The sequence below is a fragment of the Bison bison genome, unplaced genomic scaffold (assembly GCF_000754665.1).
Source record: "Bison bison bison isolate TAMUID 2011002044 unplaced genomic scaffold, Bison_UMD1.0 scf7180017864063, whole genome shotgun sequence".
In the NCBI taxonomy this organism is placed as follows: Eukaryota; Metazoa; Chordata; class Mammalia; order Artiodactyla; family Bovidae; genus Bison; species Bison bison.
The window spans coordinates 1,664,020-1,682,442 of record NW_011494635.1 but is presented as its reverse complement, the minus strand read 5'-3'; the positions used below and the strand labels follow the sequence as shown (position 1 = coordinate 1,682,442).

Sequence of the window (18,423 nt, the reverse complement as noted above, 5' to 3'; positions counted from 1 at the left end):
CCAAATTTGCGGCATATTGAATGCAGCACTTTCACAGCATCATCTTTCAGGATTTGGAATAGCTCAACTGGAATTCTATCACCTCCACTAGCTTTGTTCGTAGTGATGCTTTCTAAGGCCCACTTGACTTCACATTCCAGGATGTCTGGCTCTAGCTGAGTGATCACACCATCGTGATTATCTGGGTCGTGAAGATCTTTTTTGTACAGTTCTTCTGTGTATTCTTGCCATCTCTTCTTAATATCTTCTGCTTCTGTTAGGTCCGTACCATTTCTGTCCTTTATCGAGCCCATCTTTGCATGAAATGTTCCTTTGGTATCTCTGATTTTCTTGATAGGCCAATTCAGATCAAGAAAAGTGTAGTACATTATTATGTATAAAATAGATAACTAATGAGAACCTACTATATAGTCAGGGAACTCTATTGAATACTCTGTGGTGACCTAAATGGGAAGGAAATGCGAGAAAGAGGGGTTGTATATGTACATATAGCTGATAACACTTTGCTGTACAGCAGAAGTTAACACAACATTGTAAAGAAACTATATTCTGATTTTAAAGAAAGAGAAAGAAAAGTAGAAACAGTTATGCGTTGCCTTAAAAAAATCAGATGAAACTTGCTGCCTACAAAAGAAGAGATATATGAAAATGTATAAACTATTATGTATAAATTAAACTAGAAGGATATATTGTACAACATTATACCAATATTTATACCAGAATATTGGGATAAATATTGGAATGTACCAATATTTTATAATAAGCATGAAGTATAATCTTTAAAAATTGTGAATCACTATATTGTACACCTGTAACTTATTGTATATCAACTATACTTCATAAAAAGTGAATGTATATAAAACACATTAGATTTAAACATTATATTTCATTGGTGTATATATTTTGTTTTATTGTGTTGGCACTTGATACCTGTTAATAATAAAGTTTTAGAAGCCTGCATTTGAGAGAGGTGTGTCAGAAATGTTTAAAAATAACTCTACTTTTAAAAACTTTAGCTCTAGGTACATGGAGTATATCTTTATCAGAATCACCTTTACATGGGGACTATCAATCTAGAGTAACAGAGTTTTAACATCTTTTCGACCTCTAGACTTTTACTTTCTTCACCTATCTTACCATATAGGTATAAAGAAATGAAAATAAGACACCTTAGGAAATGAAGTGGGGTGAATATAGCTTTTGCAACCTTTCAGTTGTACTAGGATTTGTTTCTACTGTCAGAATCTGCAAAGATGTTTTTGGATACAGGTAACAGAAAACCCAAGTGTAAGCATAAACAAAGAAGAATTTTTTTTCTCCTTTAAAAATCGGTCCCAAAGCATGTGACCGCAAGCCAGCTGGCACGGCAGCTTAGCGATGTGACCGTCCACAGGCTCCCCCTCCCTGCTCTGCCCTCCCTAGTGTCCTCCTCCATGTGGCAGGTCTGTCCTCTGAGTGGCAAAATGCAGCTCGGGCATTGCGCCCGGACAGAACGTCCAGAGAAGCACTTGCGCTTTGTGCCCCTTTATGAACCGTGACCCTTTCCCAGCATCTCCACCAGAATTCTTCCCAGTGCTTGTAGGGTCACAGTCTTGAGCCTAAACTCATGGTTGTGGGGGGCGGGGGGCTGTTCCCACTGTAATTGATTCCGCAGCATCGGGTCACCCACCCCTGCCCCAAGAGCACACAGTTTTGTGGGGTGGATGGTCCCTGAACAAATGGGTCTGTTAGGAAGACAAGGGTCTGCCATGGGCCTGACTGGGCCCAGAGGGAAAACCAGAGTGCCTGCTCCAGGCCACTCTCGCTTTCAGTTTAAATTCTACAGAGAACACCTATGGAAATAGTCCATTATGATACAAATTTGAATGTATGTCTGTTTTCAGGGGAAATTTCTTAAAAATTTAAAACAGCCCAACATAGCTATAATAATGTGTAATAATAACAAAACCATCAGCAGAGCGAAAGTGAGGGTTTGAGTTTTCGTTTCAATTCCTGCAAACAGGAATATGTAGTTTAGGTCCCTGCATGCTTCCAGAAGTATCAATGTTATGTCAGTGTTCTAGGCTCTTCCTTCTGCTGGGCTTGGCTCGTGGTGCTTGGGCACTGGGTTACTAGCACAACAGCTGTTGGCCCTGAGACATCTGAGAATTGGGTGAGTGGTGTGGAGCCCCTTGCGGGGGGTGCTTGAGTGGGTGCGTGTAAAGTACTTGTTTTGTTATACACGTACAAAACATTCTTTCACGTATGTGCATGTGTGCTAAGTTGCTTCAGTTGTGTCCGACTCTTTGCGACCCCGTGGACTGTAGCCCGCCAGGCGCCTCTGTCCATAGGAGTCTCTAGGCAAGAATACTGGAGTGGGTTGCCATGCCCCTCCTCCAGGGAGGGGGGTTGCCATGCCCCTCCCGACCCAGGGATCAAACCTGAGTATCCTGCCTTGGCAGGTGGATTCTTTACCACTGAGCCACCTGGGAAGCCTTCTTTCACATATGCTGCTGCTGCTGCTGCTGAGTCGTTTCAGTTGTGTCCCACTCTGTGCGACCCCATAGACGGCAGCCCACCAGGCTCCGCCATCCCTGGGATTCTCCAGGCAAGAACACTGGAGTGGGTTGCCATTTCCTTCTCCAGTGCATGAAAGTGAAAAGTGAAAGTGAAGTCGCTCAGTCGTGTCCGACCCTCAGCGACCCCATGGACTGCAGCCCACCAGGCTCCTCCGTCCATGGGATTTTCCAGGCAAGAGTACTAGAGTGAAGTGCCATTGCCTTCTCCGTCTTTCACATATACTCAGCACTTTAAAAAGTATTTGGTATCTGTCACATGGCTGTGCACAAATAAATACTTTCAGTTGAATTAAGGGTGAAACAGACTGGGGTTTTATTGAGTGAGTATGATCAGGGAGGGGGGGTGATTAAAAAGATGGACCGTGGATGTTCTGTGATGACCTAAATGGGGAGGAAATCTTAAAAGAAAAGGGGGGGGGATATTTGCATACATAGAGCCAACACACTTTGCTGTACAGTGGAAACTAACACAACATTGCAAAGCAACTATACTCCAATTAAAATTTAAAAAGATGGACTGTGGAAGCCAAAGTAGATAAACAAAGAAGTGAAGACTTCAGAGGGATTATTGATCAGGGTGGTAGGGTCATTAGCTTCAAGGGCCCAGGAAGGTTGAAGAGTTGTCGGAGTTGGGTTTCCAGAAGGAGTGAGCAGGAGAGGTAAGGAGTGGAGGTTGGAAGGATGCCTGGGTGGCAGAGGGAGTGGAGGACAACCTCCGTGGAGACATGCAAGTGGGGCATCACCTGTGTGTGTGTGGAGATCAGTGCTGAGTGTGGGGGCAAAGACTGAGCCAGACCCTAAAATCTTCCGGAGAGTGTGCGGGGGTGGGGGGCGGGCGGTGGAGGGTGGCCTGTGCAGCCCCTGGGACTGGAGCCCTCCACCTGAGTGTCTCTGTGCATACAAAGGTTTTGTATTTGCATATAATCAGTCCAAGGACATTTTTTTAGGTCTGCATATACATAGATGCATTTTCAGATGTGAATTTCTCTTTGATGGTAATGATGATGGGAAAAGTGTTGAGTTACCACTGAAGCACAGTCAGCATGCCTGCTGTCTTATAACTGATTCCCTCTTGAGTCTTGAAAAGGCTTTGTTATGAAGACTTTGCGTCCTCCCCAGATGAGTTCCAGGTCGGTTACCTGCCCTTGGCATGGTCCTGCGCACTCAGGGGGTTCTAAACCCTCCCAGCTGGTGTCAGGAGAGGGCATCCCTGCCTGCCTAGACTGTCCCGACATTCTGGCTAGTGTTGCTGAAACTTCTGTGGAAGATGGTTTGTATCATGGGGGAACCCCTGCTATCTGGACCCATTTTTTCTGCTTTTCCTTACTGGACAAGGAGACGATGTGTTGTCCTTGGAGGCAGCTCTTCATGGGCTCGCCATGGCCTGTGACGCTTCTTGGTGGTGAGTTTCTTTTTCTTTCCCCATCAACATTTCTATAACAAGTAAGACAACCCATCCCAAATCTCAGGCTTACAGAGACCTTACGGCATCAAGCGTCTGTTTTATTCCCTTACCTGTCTGCATTGCTGCATGGTTCTGCCCTGGCTGCAGGTGGCTCTGCTCCATGAGTTTTCTCATTTCTTTTTTGTTTAAATATTAATTGGAGTATAGTTGATTTACAATGTGTTAGTTTTGGGTGTACAGCAAAGTGAATCAGTTATACATATATGTCCACTCTTTTTAGATTCTTCCCATGTAGGTCATTAACAGAATATTGAGTAGAGTTCCCCATGCTGTACAGTAGGTCCTTCTTAGTTATCCATTTTATCTATGTGTATATGTTTACCCCAACTTCCCTGGACCAGACACTACCTGAGGCTCTGCAGCCACTGCTGAATCAGGCTCCTAGGAGATGATTGGTGGTTCACAGCAGGTCGGGAGCTCAGTCCAGATCAGTGTGGGTGGGCGTTTTCTAAAGGTGTGGATGGAGGGTGGGAATAATTTGTGGCATTTTTTAGGGAGAGAGGGAGAGAAGGCAGACACCTAGGCAGCTGTGAAAAGGTTGAAATCAGTAGGCTCTCATTAGCCCTTATGTAAGGGCACATTACTCATGATGTTCATCCTGGTCGGTGTTTCCTGTCTCGTGTCTGACTTAATTTTCCTTGTTCTCATTGTTCCTGAATTATGTTTTATGAAGTCGCCACATCCACCCTGAGTTTTTTTCAACATCCACTCAGTCCCCTTCCCTCTCACCAGCGTGTGATGTTGAGCATCGTATTTGGGTGCCAGCATCTAGGGAATGTGAGTGAATGACACTGTCTGCATCCACACGCTGCCTTGTGGGCAGCTCTGGGGTGGCTCTGAGCCCTGGGGCAGGTGGGGGAGGGAGGGCTGGAGGATCGGGGGTCACTCCCTACTTGGGAGGAGCTGTTCTGAGCCCATACTTCCTCTTTGACAGTGTCCACCAGGGCCCCTGAGTCTGAGAAGAGTGTTCCCTCTTCCCTTGGTGCTTCTGGGTGTGCTGAAGCTGGTTTTAGTGATCTGGGTTATAGTGATCAGATCCTAAAAGGAGTAAGATTGCTACTGAAAAGGACCATATGTAGGAGGAAGTGGAGGGATAATCCCCCTGGCTTTGGAGCATCTGCTGCTGAACTGGGATGAAGTGCTGTCCCTTACCAAAGTTCTCATTAAGTGGTTGAGTTTCACGAGTCATTGAGTTTTATGACTTCATAGGTGAAGCTGGGTTGTTCTTGGCTAGTTAGGTGGCCTTTGCCTGGAGCTAGGCAATTGTAAGACAACTAACATTTATTTAAATAATGCTGACTCTGCGTTTAGAGGCACCTTACCTGTGTTCATTTTATCACACAGGAACTATTGTTGGCCCCCATTTCTCAGGTGAGGAATTTGAGGAACAGCGTGTTTAAGTAACTTGCCCAGGTCCTGTGGCTTTTGTACTTGAAACCAGGTGGCCTGCCTGCTCCAAAGGTTTTTGCGCTCTAGCTTTGCTACTGTCTTCCAACTAAATATGGGGAAATAATTGTAAGCGGGAGGCTTAGCTGGACAGGGGAGGGTAGCTTTGGTGTGGAATTTAGATTATTTTTCAGATATAATGGGAATATAATAGACACAGTTAATTGGCTGTTGGATGATGGTCAAGGAGAATGAGAAATTAAATTTACGAATCCCGGAATGACCCCCAGCTCTGTGAAGCTGTCCGCTGGTTGCTCCTCTGTGGTCAGTGTGAATGCACTTGCCTGGGCTTTGTGAGGCCAACAAGGCCACATGCTAGCGTCCGTGTCAGACATACCGGGACTTCTCCTCTTTCCCGCTTCCTTACTGGCTCCACAAGGCGGTGGGGAGGTTGCTGAGGTCTCTCCCAGGGAGCCAAGCAGTGCCCATTCTTAGGGCCACGCTCTCCCCCCATGTCTTAGGGTCTTCTCTCCCTCCTGCTTCTCTCCATCTGCTCTCCTGTCTATCCCTTCCCCAAGGAGATGACATTTCTCTATGTTCCTGATCCGATTTCTGGGTTTGACTTATTCCCACGTGTCTCCTAGGCCTTTGTGCAGCTCACGTTCCGTCTGGAGCCCCAGAGGGGAGTCTTTCCCACGTTTCTGACTGGCCTGGTACCTTGGGCAGGTTACGGGTGATCCAGAATCTGAAGGTTTTCTTTTTTTTTTTTTACTTGACCACGCCTCCCTCATCTCCCTCATGGGGTTGTTGTTGTTCAGTCACTAAGTTGTGTCCCACCCTTTGTGACCCCATGGACTGCAGCATGCCAGGCTTCCCTATCCTTTACCATCTCCTAGGGTTTGCTCAAACTCATGTCCCTTGAGTTGATGATGCCATCCTACCATCTCATCCTGTGTCTCCCTCTTTTCCTCCTGCCCTCAATCTTTCTCAGCATCAGGACTTTTTTCCAGTGAGTCAACTCTTTGTATCAGGTGGCCAGAGTATTGGAGCTTCAGCTTCAGGATCAGTCCTTCCAATGAATATTCAGGGTTGATTTCCTTTAGGATTGGCTGGTTTGATCTCCTTGCTGTCCAGGGGACTCTCAAGAGTCTTCTCCAGCACCTGCAGTTCAAAAGCATCAATTCTTCGGTGCTCAGCCTTCTTTATGATCCAACTCTTACATCCATATATGACTACTAGAAAAGCCATAGCTTTGATTATATGGACTTTTGTTGGCAAAGTGATGTCTTTGATTTTTATTACGCTGACTAGGTTTGTTGTAGCTTTTCTTCCAAGGAGCAAGTACAGGGTTGTGGTTAGGGTCAAATATAGTAAATCCATGAAAGTGTATTTTAAAGAGTGAATATACAGTATTATTAGTAGTTCCAACCTTCCCAGTTGGCCTTCACTCCCTGCTTTGAGGCCCGGCCTGGACTTTGATCCCGGTGTCATTTCTGCTACTTGATTGTGTCCCTGGCTCTGGGGGGCCCCTGCCCCTTATTCTGTTCACATTTTCTAGCACTTGACACAGGCCTAGTTTGCAGGGGGAGGGGCCCAGTCATGTGTGAACAAGCAGGTGAAGAGCATCTTTCTAAAGGAAGTCTATGGTCAATTTTTTTTTCCCTGAACAGTCCTCTTATTATAATATCTATGCATCTTGAAGTTAAAAAGCAGACTGTCCTGGTGGTCCAGTGGCTAAGAGTCTGCTCTCCCAGTGCAGGGGACCCGGATTCACTCCCTGGTCAGGGAACTGGATCCCACATGCCACAACTGAGGGTCCTGTGTGCCCCAACTAAGACCTGGTGCAGCCAAATAAATTTTAAAAATTATTAAAAAAAAAAAAAGGCAGCTCTGTGATCTTATCTGTGTGCCCTGCCACCGGGCACTAACTCCCCATACCTGAGGCCACCTTCTCCAAGATCTGTGCTTTCTAAATAGTCATCTCATGAGTCTTGTGTTTTATAAAAAGAATAAGACAGCTAAGGGAATCGTTCTGAATTTTGAAGACTAGAGATTAAAAAAAAATGTGGCATTAATTTTTTTGTTCATTTGACAAATATGTGTTGAGTGCCTGTCGGGCACCCCGCTCTGTTCCTGGGTCTGGGAATACAGTGGTAACCAAATCCCAGGCGGATGGCATTCCTGCCTGTCTGAGGCTTCCATTCTAGTGGAGTGGAATAAGGGTAGAAAGGAATGAATCAGTCTTGACTGATGAGGTGTACCATGGCGAGGGATCATGTGAGGGGGACTCCCAGACCTCCAAGGAGTCCTCACCGGGGTAAAAAAAGCGCGTAGTTACTGATGTTATGCTCTTGGTTTCGCTGTGTGTGGAGTGACCTTGAGGGCATCACAGTGTCTTGTGAGGACGTCAAGCTCCATCTGGCCGCCCCTCATCAACAGAACAGGCAGGGAGTGGTAGGGAGGAGGTGGCTGGGCTCTGGCTTCTGGAGGGTGTTCCTGTCTGTGTGAGGCCCTCAGCTTTGACAAGGAGCCGCTGTGCTCAGGTCGCTGACCCTGGCGTGTTTCTGAGGGACCAGGGGAACCCAGGGAAGATGGACTCTTGGTGGCCCACAACCTCTCTGTGCATCTTGCAGCTTCAGTCCACTCATGGCTGGCTGCCCACCAGACTCCATGCTGGAGAAGGCAGGTGACCTGTGGCCCACAGGGACCCCTGAGGTTTCCCTGCAGAGGTTGAGCACGGCCTTAGCGATGAAGGATAGGAAGGAATGAGCTGGATGAAGATTGGGGGTGGGGAACACGTGTGGGAAGCTCGGGAGATGGAAAGAAGCTGTGGCGGCCAGAGTGCAGGGCAGCATGGAGAGTGTGGCGTCGGGTGGACTTGCCCTTGAGCAGAGGAAAGGCTGTGGAGTAGTGGTAAAGGGTTGGGTTTTATTTTCAGTGCTACTGATTTGGTTTATTCTGTTATCCTATTGACTGCAGCGTGGAGAGGGGACCACGGAGAGGAAGCAGGGAGGCAGGGACCCCTGGGTGGGGATAGGGGCTCAATGCCTGGCAGGGTGGTGGAGGACCCAACACCCTAGAGGCGGGCTGGGAAGCAGCTGGGAGGACTCAGGATGGGGATTGGGGTTCAGCTCGAGCAGCTGCGGGAAGAGCAGAAGGTGAGGGGAGAAGCCTCCGGACTCTCCCTGGAGCCGGCAGCGGACCATGAGATCTGAGACTGCAGAGCAGGAGGGACCCCCTCCGCAGAGGGGTGACGTTTCATTCCTGATAACCCAAGGGTCAGGCTGCCTCTTTCGTGTCTGCATGAGATTTGATGGCTTACACGTTGTGGTCACTGCCCCGTGATTGTGTATTAGAGGCTGTTTGTCTCATTTAGTGCATTCAAGAAAATATTGAGCTAAATGTTTGTGCTCCCTGCAGGGCACATAATGGTGCTGAGACCACCTAGGGGTCTGTGAGGTGGGCAGTGTCTCTAACGGAGGAGACAGATCATTCCATCAGAATTGAGCCCGGGGTTGCACCAGGAAATCGAGCGCAGCGTGACAGTCTGTGACCAGGAGGAAGAGGGTGGTGGGCTGCAGAGCGGAGGCCCTGACCTGGCCTGGGGGCTGGGGAGGTTTCAGAGGCCCTCTGAGCAGTTGTTGTTGGAGTAAATGTTTAACAAAGCCCTTGGAACTGGCACACTCGAGGAAGGCACTGGAGAACTCCACAGCAAGGCTGTGTCACTCATGAGAACGGTAGTGCTTGTGTGGATTAAGGATCCTGGTGTCGTTACCTGCTGGCACGCAGGTAAACTTGTGAGTTACCGGGAACTTGCACTGCTCTGTGCTCCCTGTGATTTTCAGACAAGAAAGGGAATATGAACTTGGCCGTTCCTATGATCTTTCCAACATCTTAGGGACATTGTTTCAAAGAACCAGTGCAGATTTTTCCATGAAAGGGGCTATGTAGTTACCAGAGGAAAACAGCTCTTTAGATTCATCGGTGTGAATGTTAACTTTATAGAATGCAGATGTGGCAGTGGGTATATGTTCTCACATATTCACAGACTTAGGACCCCAAAGCTGATAGGACTCTGTTATAGATTGAATAGCAACATGTTTTTTTTTTTATTTCCCCCTTGAGTAATCTTGTCGAATTATAAGAATGCCCAAAGAGCTGACACCTTGTCAGGACACTGCTGGAAGGGCACAAACAACCTTGTTTCCTGAGGAACCTGTGCAGAGGTGTGTTGACAGTGGGTGACTTTTCTGACCTGAGCCGAAAGGGACGCTGGCTGTATTGTTGGCTTGGCCCCTGCAGGGGCCAGGGTCGGGTGGGGGCGACATATTCCTGGGCTGAATTCCCTGCACGTTAAGTCAATCTACCTGCAGCCCTGGTTTATCAATACTAAACACATGGGAGACACACGGCTGGAATGATGCTAGGAACACAGGACCCACTGTGTCCATGCGGGGGCCGGATGGGTCAAGTAGAAACGGAGGGATGCGGTGACCAGTGGCCCGGGTGGATATGGGCAGGTTGGGAGGGCCTGATGTGGTAGCTGGAGGGAGGGAGGAGAGACTGGGCCATGGGGCACTCCTGGCAGAGTTAGACTCATCCTTCTTTACGTGTGCTAAGTCACTCGGTTGTGTCTGACTCTGCGACCCCATGGACTGTGTAGCCTGCCAGGCTCCTCTGCCCATGGGATTCTCCAGGCAAGAATGCTGGGGTGGGTTGCCATTTCCTACTCTAGGGGATCTTCCTGACCCAAGGACTGACCTGAGTCTCTTAATGTCTCCTGCATTGGCGGGTGGGTTCTTTACCTCTAGTGCCACCTGGAAGCCTCCTGGTCTGGGTCTAAACCATCTCACCTTTTACTTCCCCACCCCAACTGGAAATCATCTTGTCCCTCCCAGGACCCTCACTAACCCCTGGCCTTCCAGCTGCTGTATAGCAGTTGTGACCTTGGCTGTGACCTTGAGGTCTGGGGGTTGGGGAGGGGACATGCCCCAGGTCACCTCAGAGCTCCCCTTAAGTGGAGAAAGAAGTGGACGGAAATGTACTTTACTGCGTTGTTTTGTCTTATAAGGAGACATGACTGGTTTTTGCATTCCTTTGTTTCTGAAAAGATTGTTCATGAATGCTGATGATCATGTAAGTTTATGGTTGTAAATGGGAACTTTTTCTTTTCAGACAATGTGGATGCCAGTGATCTTAAGCAGTTTTTTGAGACCAACTATTCTCAGATATATTTCATCTTCTATGAAAATTTTATAACACTGGAAAATAGTTTGAAATTAAAAGGTAAGAATTTCTACAAATTTTTTTTTTGATATACAAAGTTCTGTTTTTTTTTTAATAAAAATACAGGAAGTTCTTGGAGGTTGTGTGTGTCACGTGCTACAAGTTACATGCCTTTAAGCTTCCTCTCTTTCCAAACACTTAGCAGAGCTGTGAACTCACAGCGGTTGCGTCTTTCCCTTGAACTTTCTCTCGTACAGACGTTAACTGAACAACAAACAGCCAAGGGGAAAAGAGAAAGACAAGAGATCCACGGAAGGGGACTTCCCCTGGTTGCCCCAGTGGCTAAGACTCTGCACTCCCAATGCTGGGGGCCTGGATTTGATCCCTGCTCGGGAAGCGACTTAGCAGCAGCAGCAGGGAACCAGAACGCACATGCTGCAACTAAGACTCTGCACATACACACAAATATATATCTATAAAAATAGAAGGAAAACCACAGAAAGTGTGAGTTCCATTCCAGAGGTTGGTGGGGGGCGTTGCGGTGGGCTGAGACAGGGTCACATGGAAAGAAGAGGCCATAGAGAGGATCATGGAGGCCACACAGCTGCCACTTAGGCCCTTCAGGGGATACTGCTCCAGCCTCTGTTACGTCAGGGCACACGTGGACCTGGGCCCAGAATGCCAGCACCTATTCTTTTTAAATGAATTTCTTAGCTTTTCCCCCTTGTGATTTATAAATTGGTACACATCTTGAACTTAAATTTTTTTTCTGCCAAATTGGTAGATATCTCAAATATGGAATGATGTGATTTTTATCTTGCCTCCTAGCTCTGTTCCACTTCATAGTAGTGTGATAATATATTCAATTAAAATAGCAAAGAAAAAAAATTAAAACCTGGTATCTAAGAAAACAACATTACAATCTACAAACCTCATTTTTTAATAGGCCCTTCCTCCATCCCTGTTCTCCTTTTCTTCCCTCTATCCTTTAGGAAAATTTGGTGGTTCAAGACTATCAGTCAGTTTGTGCTGTGTAACAAATTGCACAACAAACCATCCCAACACTGAGTGCCGTCAAATAACCACTAGTCATTTAATTTGTGATTTTTCTGAATCTGTTGGGCAGTTCCTCTGGTTTGGGTTGGCTCCTGCCTCTGACTGGCTAGTGGCGAGTAGCCTCATTCACACATGTCCTGATTGTGAAGCTGCTGCCCAGGGCGCCTTAATGGTCCTTCACGTGGGCCCTCTTGCCCAGCTGGCAGGGTTCCTTGGGCTCCTGCACTTGTGGCCTCAGGGCTCCATGACCTGCTGGCGAGTATGGCGTTTTGAGCTCACCTCACGTCTGCTATCGTCACCATGGTTGGAGCAGGTCACGTGACCTCTCGGATTCTGGGGCTGGAGAGAAATAGACCCTTCTTGATGGGGAGAAGACTCGGCCACTCTGTTGCCTTGTATCTCCTGCAGAGTCACGACGAAGGACCGATGAAAAGAGGGAGAGGCTTTACAGTTTCTTGCTTTTAGTACAGTCTGTGTGTTGACTGGAGCCCAGGGGAGGAAGTTACCAAAACAAAAGAAGAAAGGAAAATGGTTGCTAGGAATAACAAAATCATCTTGTGATCCCTTCAGCCCTCCAGTTATTCAGCCAAACCTGCGTTGTTGGTTCTGCCTTCAAAACATATCCAGAATCGCCAGCCTCTCCCCCCGGCTTCTCCTCCTGACCTCTCCTCCTGGCCTCCTCCCGTTGTCCTCACCTGGGTTACCACAGCCACCTCAGAACTGGCCTCCCTGCCACACCGTCCACGCGACCCCACCCACCCCACCCACCCCGCCAAAGTCTCTGGGAAAGACCAGTTGGAGGGTTGCTTTGGTACCCTCTGCGTCTGTCGGTCATGAGCTCCACGCTGCAGACCCTCCAGTGGCCTCCTGGTCCCCTCACGCCCTGCCTGCCCACCCGCCTCACCCCCATGACTCTTCCCCTCGCTCCAGACACAAGGACCTCCTCGTTGTATCCTCCCCATGCAGACCCGCTCCCCCACGGGGACCCTGCACTGTCCAGTCCCTCCACCTGAAACATAGCCACCCCCCCATTTCCATACCCTGGGTCTCCCTGTGGCTGCTCCCTCACCTCTTTGAGGTCTTTGCTCAGGTATCCCCTTATCAGCAGAGTATCCCCAACTTCCCTAGTCAACCCCAAACTGCCCTTTGGGGCATTCCCATCTGCTTCTTGGTTTCCTCACTCATTTCTGGAGAGCCTTCTCCTGCCGGAATGTAAGCCTCCCCAGGGCAGGGGTTTACACCTGTGAACTCACGGGCCCTCAGATCCCAGAAGAATCCCTGACACGGAGGCCATCCTCGGAGTTTGTTGAGTGAATGAGTGACAGCCGCTTCACAGAGCTGTGGGGGTTCAGATCCAGGGTCAGCAATGTAATTTTAACCTAATTTTTAATATCTTAAAATTGGCACATTGTCATAATAATGAATTCTTTTTTTATCTATTCCAGGGAATAATAAGTCACAAAGGGAGGAGCTGGACTCCATTCTCTTTCTTTTTGAAGTAAGTTTTTATTAATTCATTTAGCTTTTAAGATTCTCGTCAAAAACAAGGTATTTTAGATCTTTAATGTTACTTGAAGACAAGTAAAAATGATGGGCATGTGTATCCTTTTACAAACAAGATGCTAAGAATGTTCTTGTGATTTTTTTTTTTTCCCTTGTGGGAGAATTTTTCCTCTGTGGGGATCTAGATGGGAAGTTATTAGATGGGAATGTTTGTACATTTTAAACATTGATATTGCCAAATTGCTCTTCAAAAAGGTCGTATAAATCTATATGTAAACTTCCACGTAAGTCTTATGTAAATTTCCCCAACCAACTCTGGAGATAATTTTTTTCTTTTTAATATATACGAATTGACATGTAAAAACTCGCAGTTTTTCACATATATTTCCCTGACTGCTTTTGAGGTTGCCACCTATGTGTCTCTGTGTTCACGAGTGTTGATCATATGTTCTCTCCAAAGGTGGAACAATGGCTGTGGCTTTTGATCTATTAAGAGTAAAGTCTTTCTTGTCTAGATGTATTAGACAAGTGATCAGATTACTGATGCCTTGAGAACTACACTGGAACCAGATTATAGGTTCTGAACGTTAATTGTTGGTTGTCTAGAAATGATTCATGCTTTGAAAAGACATGTGCTGAGCTTGGTGGGAGACCAGCTTTGTGACTGTTGAGGAAAGTCGTATATGTGTTTGCTGCAGAGCTGGCTGAAGGGGTGGCTGGGGGGGAAGGCTGTCTGGGTTCGTGAAATAAAACAGATGCAGAAACCTCCAGCCTGGTACAGGTTCGGGGCTGGCAATCCGTCACTGGTCACCCATCTCTTCTGAGGGCCATGCTCCTTCCTCAGAGTCCCAGACGTTGATTCAGGGCATGTTTTGTGGTGTTTCTCTGTGTTTCTTGTGGTTACCCTGCTGTGAATGAAGCTGGCGCAGAGGAGCTGTTTTTAACAGGAGCTTTAATTATGTCTGTCATTTAAACAGGTTTCTACTGACCATTGCCGGTTGAACTCTTCTGTTAGTTTATATTATTTATGTAGAAGGTTAATGCATTTGCTAAAGAACCCACCACACATAGGTAAAGCATGAGGATAAAGCTCACAGGCTTGCCACACCCACCATCGCCACCTGCCCCTGCATCCCCACCCTGCCACTAAGTTTAAGGTCCAGAAACTGCAGTGTACCTCCTCCCTGACCACATCCCCGCTCTGGTTTGATCTCCTTGCAGATTACTTTATGATTATTCAGATTTTTTGTAAAAAAATTCTGATTTGGTTAATTGCTTATTTTTCTAAGAATTCAAAAAATTTGGTCCTATCCCCAGTTTTAAAACTTATGGCCCAGTCCTTCCTTTAAGGTTCATAATCCCTTCAGTTTTATCTGCTTTGGATTAATCTTCATTATCTCCAAACTGTTACTTATTATTAGGGGAAGTAGTTGTAGTGTTAAGGTTGGTGCAAAAATAATTGCGGTTTTGAACCCAGAGTTTTAAATCATTATAACTAGGTTCAGACACATCCTTATTAATCAAAATAGGAACCATTACAGTCAACACATTTTTGCCAACAAGCGATAAGTTTGTTTATTCTTGTAGCATAAAAATCTGTGCTTCAGGATTCAACACGCTCTTGGGAAGCATTTTCTGCATCCTGCTGGTTATGGAAGTGTTGTCCCTGCAAAAAATTGTTGAGATGCTTGAAGAAGTGGTGGTTGGTTGGTGAGAGGTCAGGTGAATATGGCAAAACTTTGTAGCCCAGTTCGTTCAACTTCTGAAGCGTTGGGCATTGTCGTGGTGAAGAATTTGGCCCTTTCTGTGGACCGTTGCCCATTACAGGCCTTGCGGTTTTCAGCACATCGCATCGATTTGCTGAGTATACTTCTCAGATGTAATGGTTTCACCGGGATTCAGAAAGCTGTAGTGGATCAGACCACCCAACAGTGACCGTGACCCCTTTTTTGGTGCAATTTTGGCTTTGGGGAGAGCCTTGGAGCTTCTTTTCCATCCAGCTGCTGAGGTGGTTATTAGTTGTTGTTGTATAAAATTCACTGTCACAATCTGATTGAGAAATTGTTCATTGCTGTTGCACAGAATGAGAGATGATGATGCTTCAGAATGACAGTTTTTTTTTGATTTGTGGTCAGCTCATGAGGCACCCATTTATTGAGCTTTTTCACCATTTCAGTTTGCTTCAAATACCAAGTGACCATAGAACGGTCGATGTTGAGTTCCTGGGCATCTTCTCGTATAGTTGTACCAGGATCAGCTTCCATGATGGCTTTCAGTTGGTCCTTGTCAACTTCCAGTGGCTGGCCACTATGTTCTTCATCTTCAAGGCTCTTGTCTCCTTTGCAAAACTTCTTGAATCAGCACTGTCCTGTACATCCATTAGCAGTTCCTGGGCCAATTACGTTGTTGATGTTGCCAGTTGTCTCCATAGCTTTACCAATTTTGAACTCACTGCACCGTATCCTGGAACTTAACCCAGAGATCAAACCCACGCTGCCTGCATTGGAAGCTCGGAGTCTTAACCAGTGGACCACCAGAGAAGTCCCTCTGTGTGTTTTTGCTTTTTTTTTTCCTTTTCATGTTTTAACTTCTTTTGGTTTGGTATTCCTATGTGGCTGGTTTCATTTGATTGTCTCTTGATCTTTGTTCATTATTAGACATCTTTTACTTTCTGAAACAGAAGATTTGACACTGTATCTGATCATTCTCCTATCTGAAGTCTGTCTTTGGTTGTCAAAAGCTATTGGTTATTTCTTCAATCTCTCAGAGTAGCTTCTTCTCTTGTACATTTTGTGATACCACTTTGAGATCAAAACTCATGGGATGCATATTTAATTTGTTTGAATCCTTTTTTTTTTCCTCAAAGGGTTTGTTTTTGCTTTTGCTTGGGGTCTGAGAGTGTGCTTGTTTGGGGTCCCTTTGGCTCCACTTGAGGGTCCTGGTTCCTTACTGGCATCCTAGGCTCAGTTTCTCACACCCACGTTGGGGTGGGCTCGAGATCTAGAACTTGAAGATGTCCTTGGGTCCTCCTTGGATTTGGCATTTGCTCCCCTCCTGCTTCCTCTCTGGCTGTGTTTTAAGTCCTTGCTGGTTTCCCTGTGTCCCTGAAGTGTGGAAATGACAGTTAACTTTTGCTGTCACTGTCCCACAACAGGAAAGCCCATCAGAGCCTGTAGCCTTGTACCCCTTTGGGGTGGGGGGCTGGTTTCAACACTTCCTCCTTGTGCTCAGAAAGTTTAGATTAAGGAGGGTGTTACTCCCCATACATTACCATCTGTAGGGGGTTTGTTGCTCATGTAAGAGAACAAATATATCTTATTCACAGCTTCATAAAACCTTCATCTGGTGCCATAAACATGAGTGAAAAATGAACCTGCACCACTTCTGTTTTTGTTTATGTTGTCTCTGTCTCCATCCTCAGAAGGTGGGTTATAATTTGCATGGTTTGTTCTGAGGGTTGTGTCACTTTGTCGCCACCGTCTACAAGTTAGTGCCACTTAAAAAGAGGTGGTTTATGAGGATTTGAAGGTAAATACTTATCAAGGTGTAAATAATTGGGAAAGGCTTCCTTCAGAAGAAGTGGAATTATTAAGACGTGTTAAATTGCAGAAGGGCTACTGTGTAAAGATTGTCAATAAATAAGAAATAGATTGGAAAAAAGCACGGAGGTAAGGGAGTTAAGAAGGCAAGAAAGAGGAGCCTGTTAGGGGAGCTACTGCTTGCTCTGTAAGTCAGGGCTGTCTAGACGGAAACCTTTGAGGAAGGAAGCAGTCATTTTTTTCAATGTAGTGAACCACCAACCACATCACCCTGCTTGATGAAGCAATGGTGTCAGTCCAGGCTGAGTCTCCTTTAGGCAGCCGGCAGACTGTTACATCTGCCTTTATGTTCAGTGGAGGACGGTACCCCTCAGAAGCTGACCTCAGCCACCCTTGCCCTTAGTTTCAAACTTCTGTACCACTTGGATTTTCTCTTGTTGCTGGTTCACAGGGACGTTTTTCACAACTAATTGAGGTTATGACTCCTTAGTTTTACTCTTCTTCTAAAAACATATTTCATGGCACTTCCCTGGTAGTCCAGTGTTTAGGAATCTGCCTGCCAAGGCAGGGGACACAGGTTCAATTCCTGGTCTGAGAGGGTCTCACATGTGGTGGAGTAACTAAGCCCATGGCCATGAATATTGAAGCCTGAATGCCTAGAGCCAGTGCTCTGCAACAACAGAGGTCACAGCAATGCAAAGCCCAAGCACTGCAACCAGAGTAGCCCACGTGCAGCAACACAGACCCAGTGCAGCCAAAAAAAAAAAAAAATCATCTATCATTGCTGTGTGTTTCAAACGGGCGTGTGGAGTTGATGGTGTGGGGCCCCATGCCATGAGTCTCCATTGTGCCATCCTGTTTAATCCTTTCAGGAAATTGGAGGTAGATACAGTCTTTTCAGTTTTTTATGGATGGAAGGATGAGGGCTTCATTGTGTCAGGTGACTTGCCCAAGGTTGCATATCTGTCCAGTGGTAGATAGAGGCTGAACCTCTGGTCTCACTCTGGAACCCATTCCTGAACTCAGCACCGGGCTGTGCACCACTTAGGAGTCTCAATGATCAAGCTGTGCTCCAAGGGCTGTGATACCAGCATACGCCTATTCTTGTGCAGGCCATTCATTCATTAGATGTGTTTATCTCATATCTACTACGTGTCAGGCGCCCTTCTAGATGCTGGAGGTACAGCAGTGAGATGGACAGAATCCCCTGCCCTTATGGAGCATGTGTTACATTTCGTGGTAAACTGAAGAGTCCCTGGTGAGAACGGGTACGTCAGAGCGCCAGTAACCACCTTCTGAGTCAGGAAATTCTGAACGGCCCTTCTCAGAAGTGATGGTGGCCCTTGAGGTGGCTACCTACATAGGTCAAAGGAGGGTTGATGTGGGAATGTCAGGCACCTGGTGAATGGCTTTCAAGGTCAAATAACTGACTTGACTTTGAGATCCTTCTGGATTCAGCAGTTGAGAGGTTTTTAACCCTTCCTGGAATTTGTTTTAATCAGGTGTGGGAAGACTCACAGACCTGAAGATGATTGGCATGAAGGCAGAGGTTGTTACAGTACGTACAGTGCCAGAAGCAGGAGGTGTGGGACGTCAGGTGGGCCCTGAAGAGAAGCTCCAAGGTGACGAGAGCAGGAGAGAGAGGAATGGAGGTGGCTTCTGTGGGAAGGAAAGGGCCAGGCAAGGTCAT

General features: G+C 46.6%; 1 protein-coding gene across 1 annotated transcript in view; it reads left to right on the top strand.

Annotated features, from left to right (window-relative positions):
* Positions 1-18,423, top strand: part of RALGAPA2 (Ral GTPase activating protein, alpha subunit 2 (catalytic)) — a 283,032-nt gene that overhangs the window by 16,051 nt on the left and 248,558 nt on the right. Inside the window, exons 3-4 of the mRNA XM_010836602.1 lie at positions 10,585-10,695; positions 13,137-13,189. Of these exons, the coding sequence (XP_010834904.1) occupies positions 10,585-10,695; positions 13,137-13,189 (164 nt within the window). The remainder of the gene's footprint in view (positions 1-10,584; positions 10,696-13,136; positions 13,190-18,423) is intronic.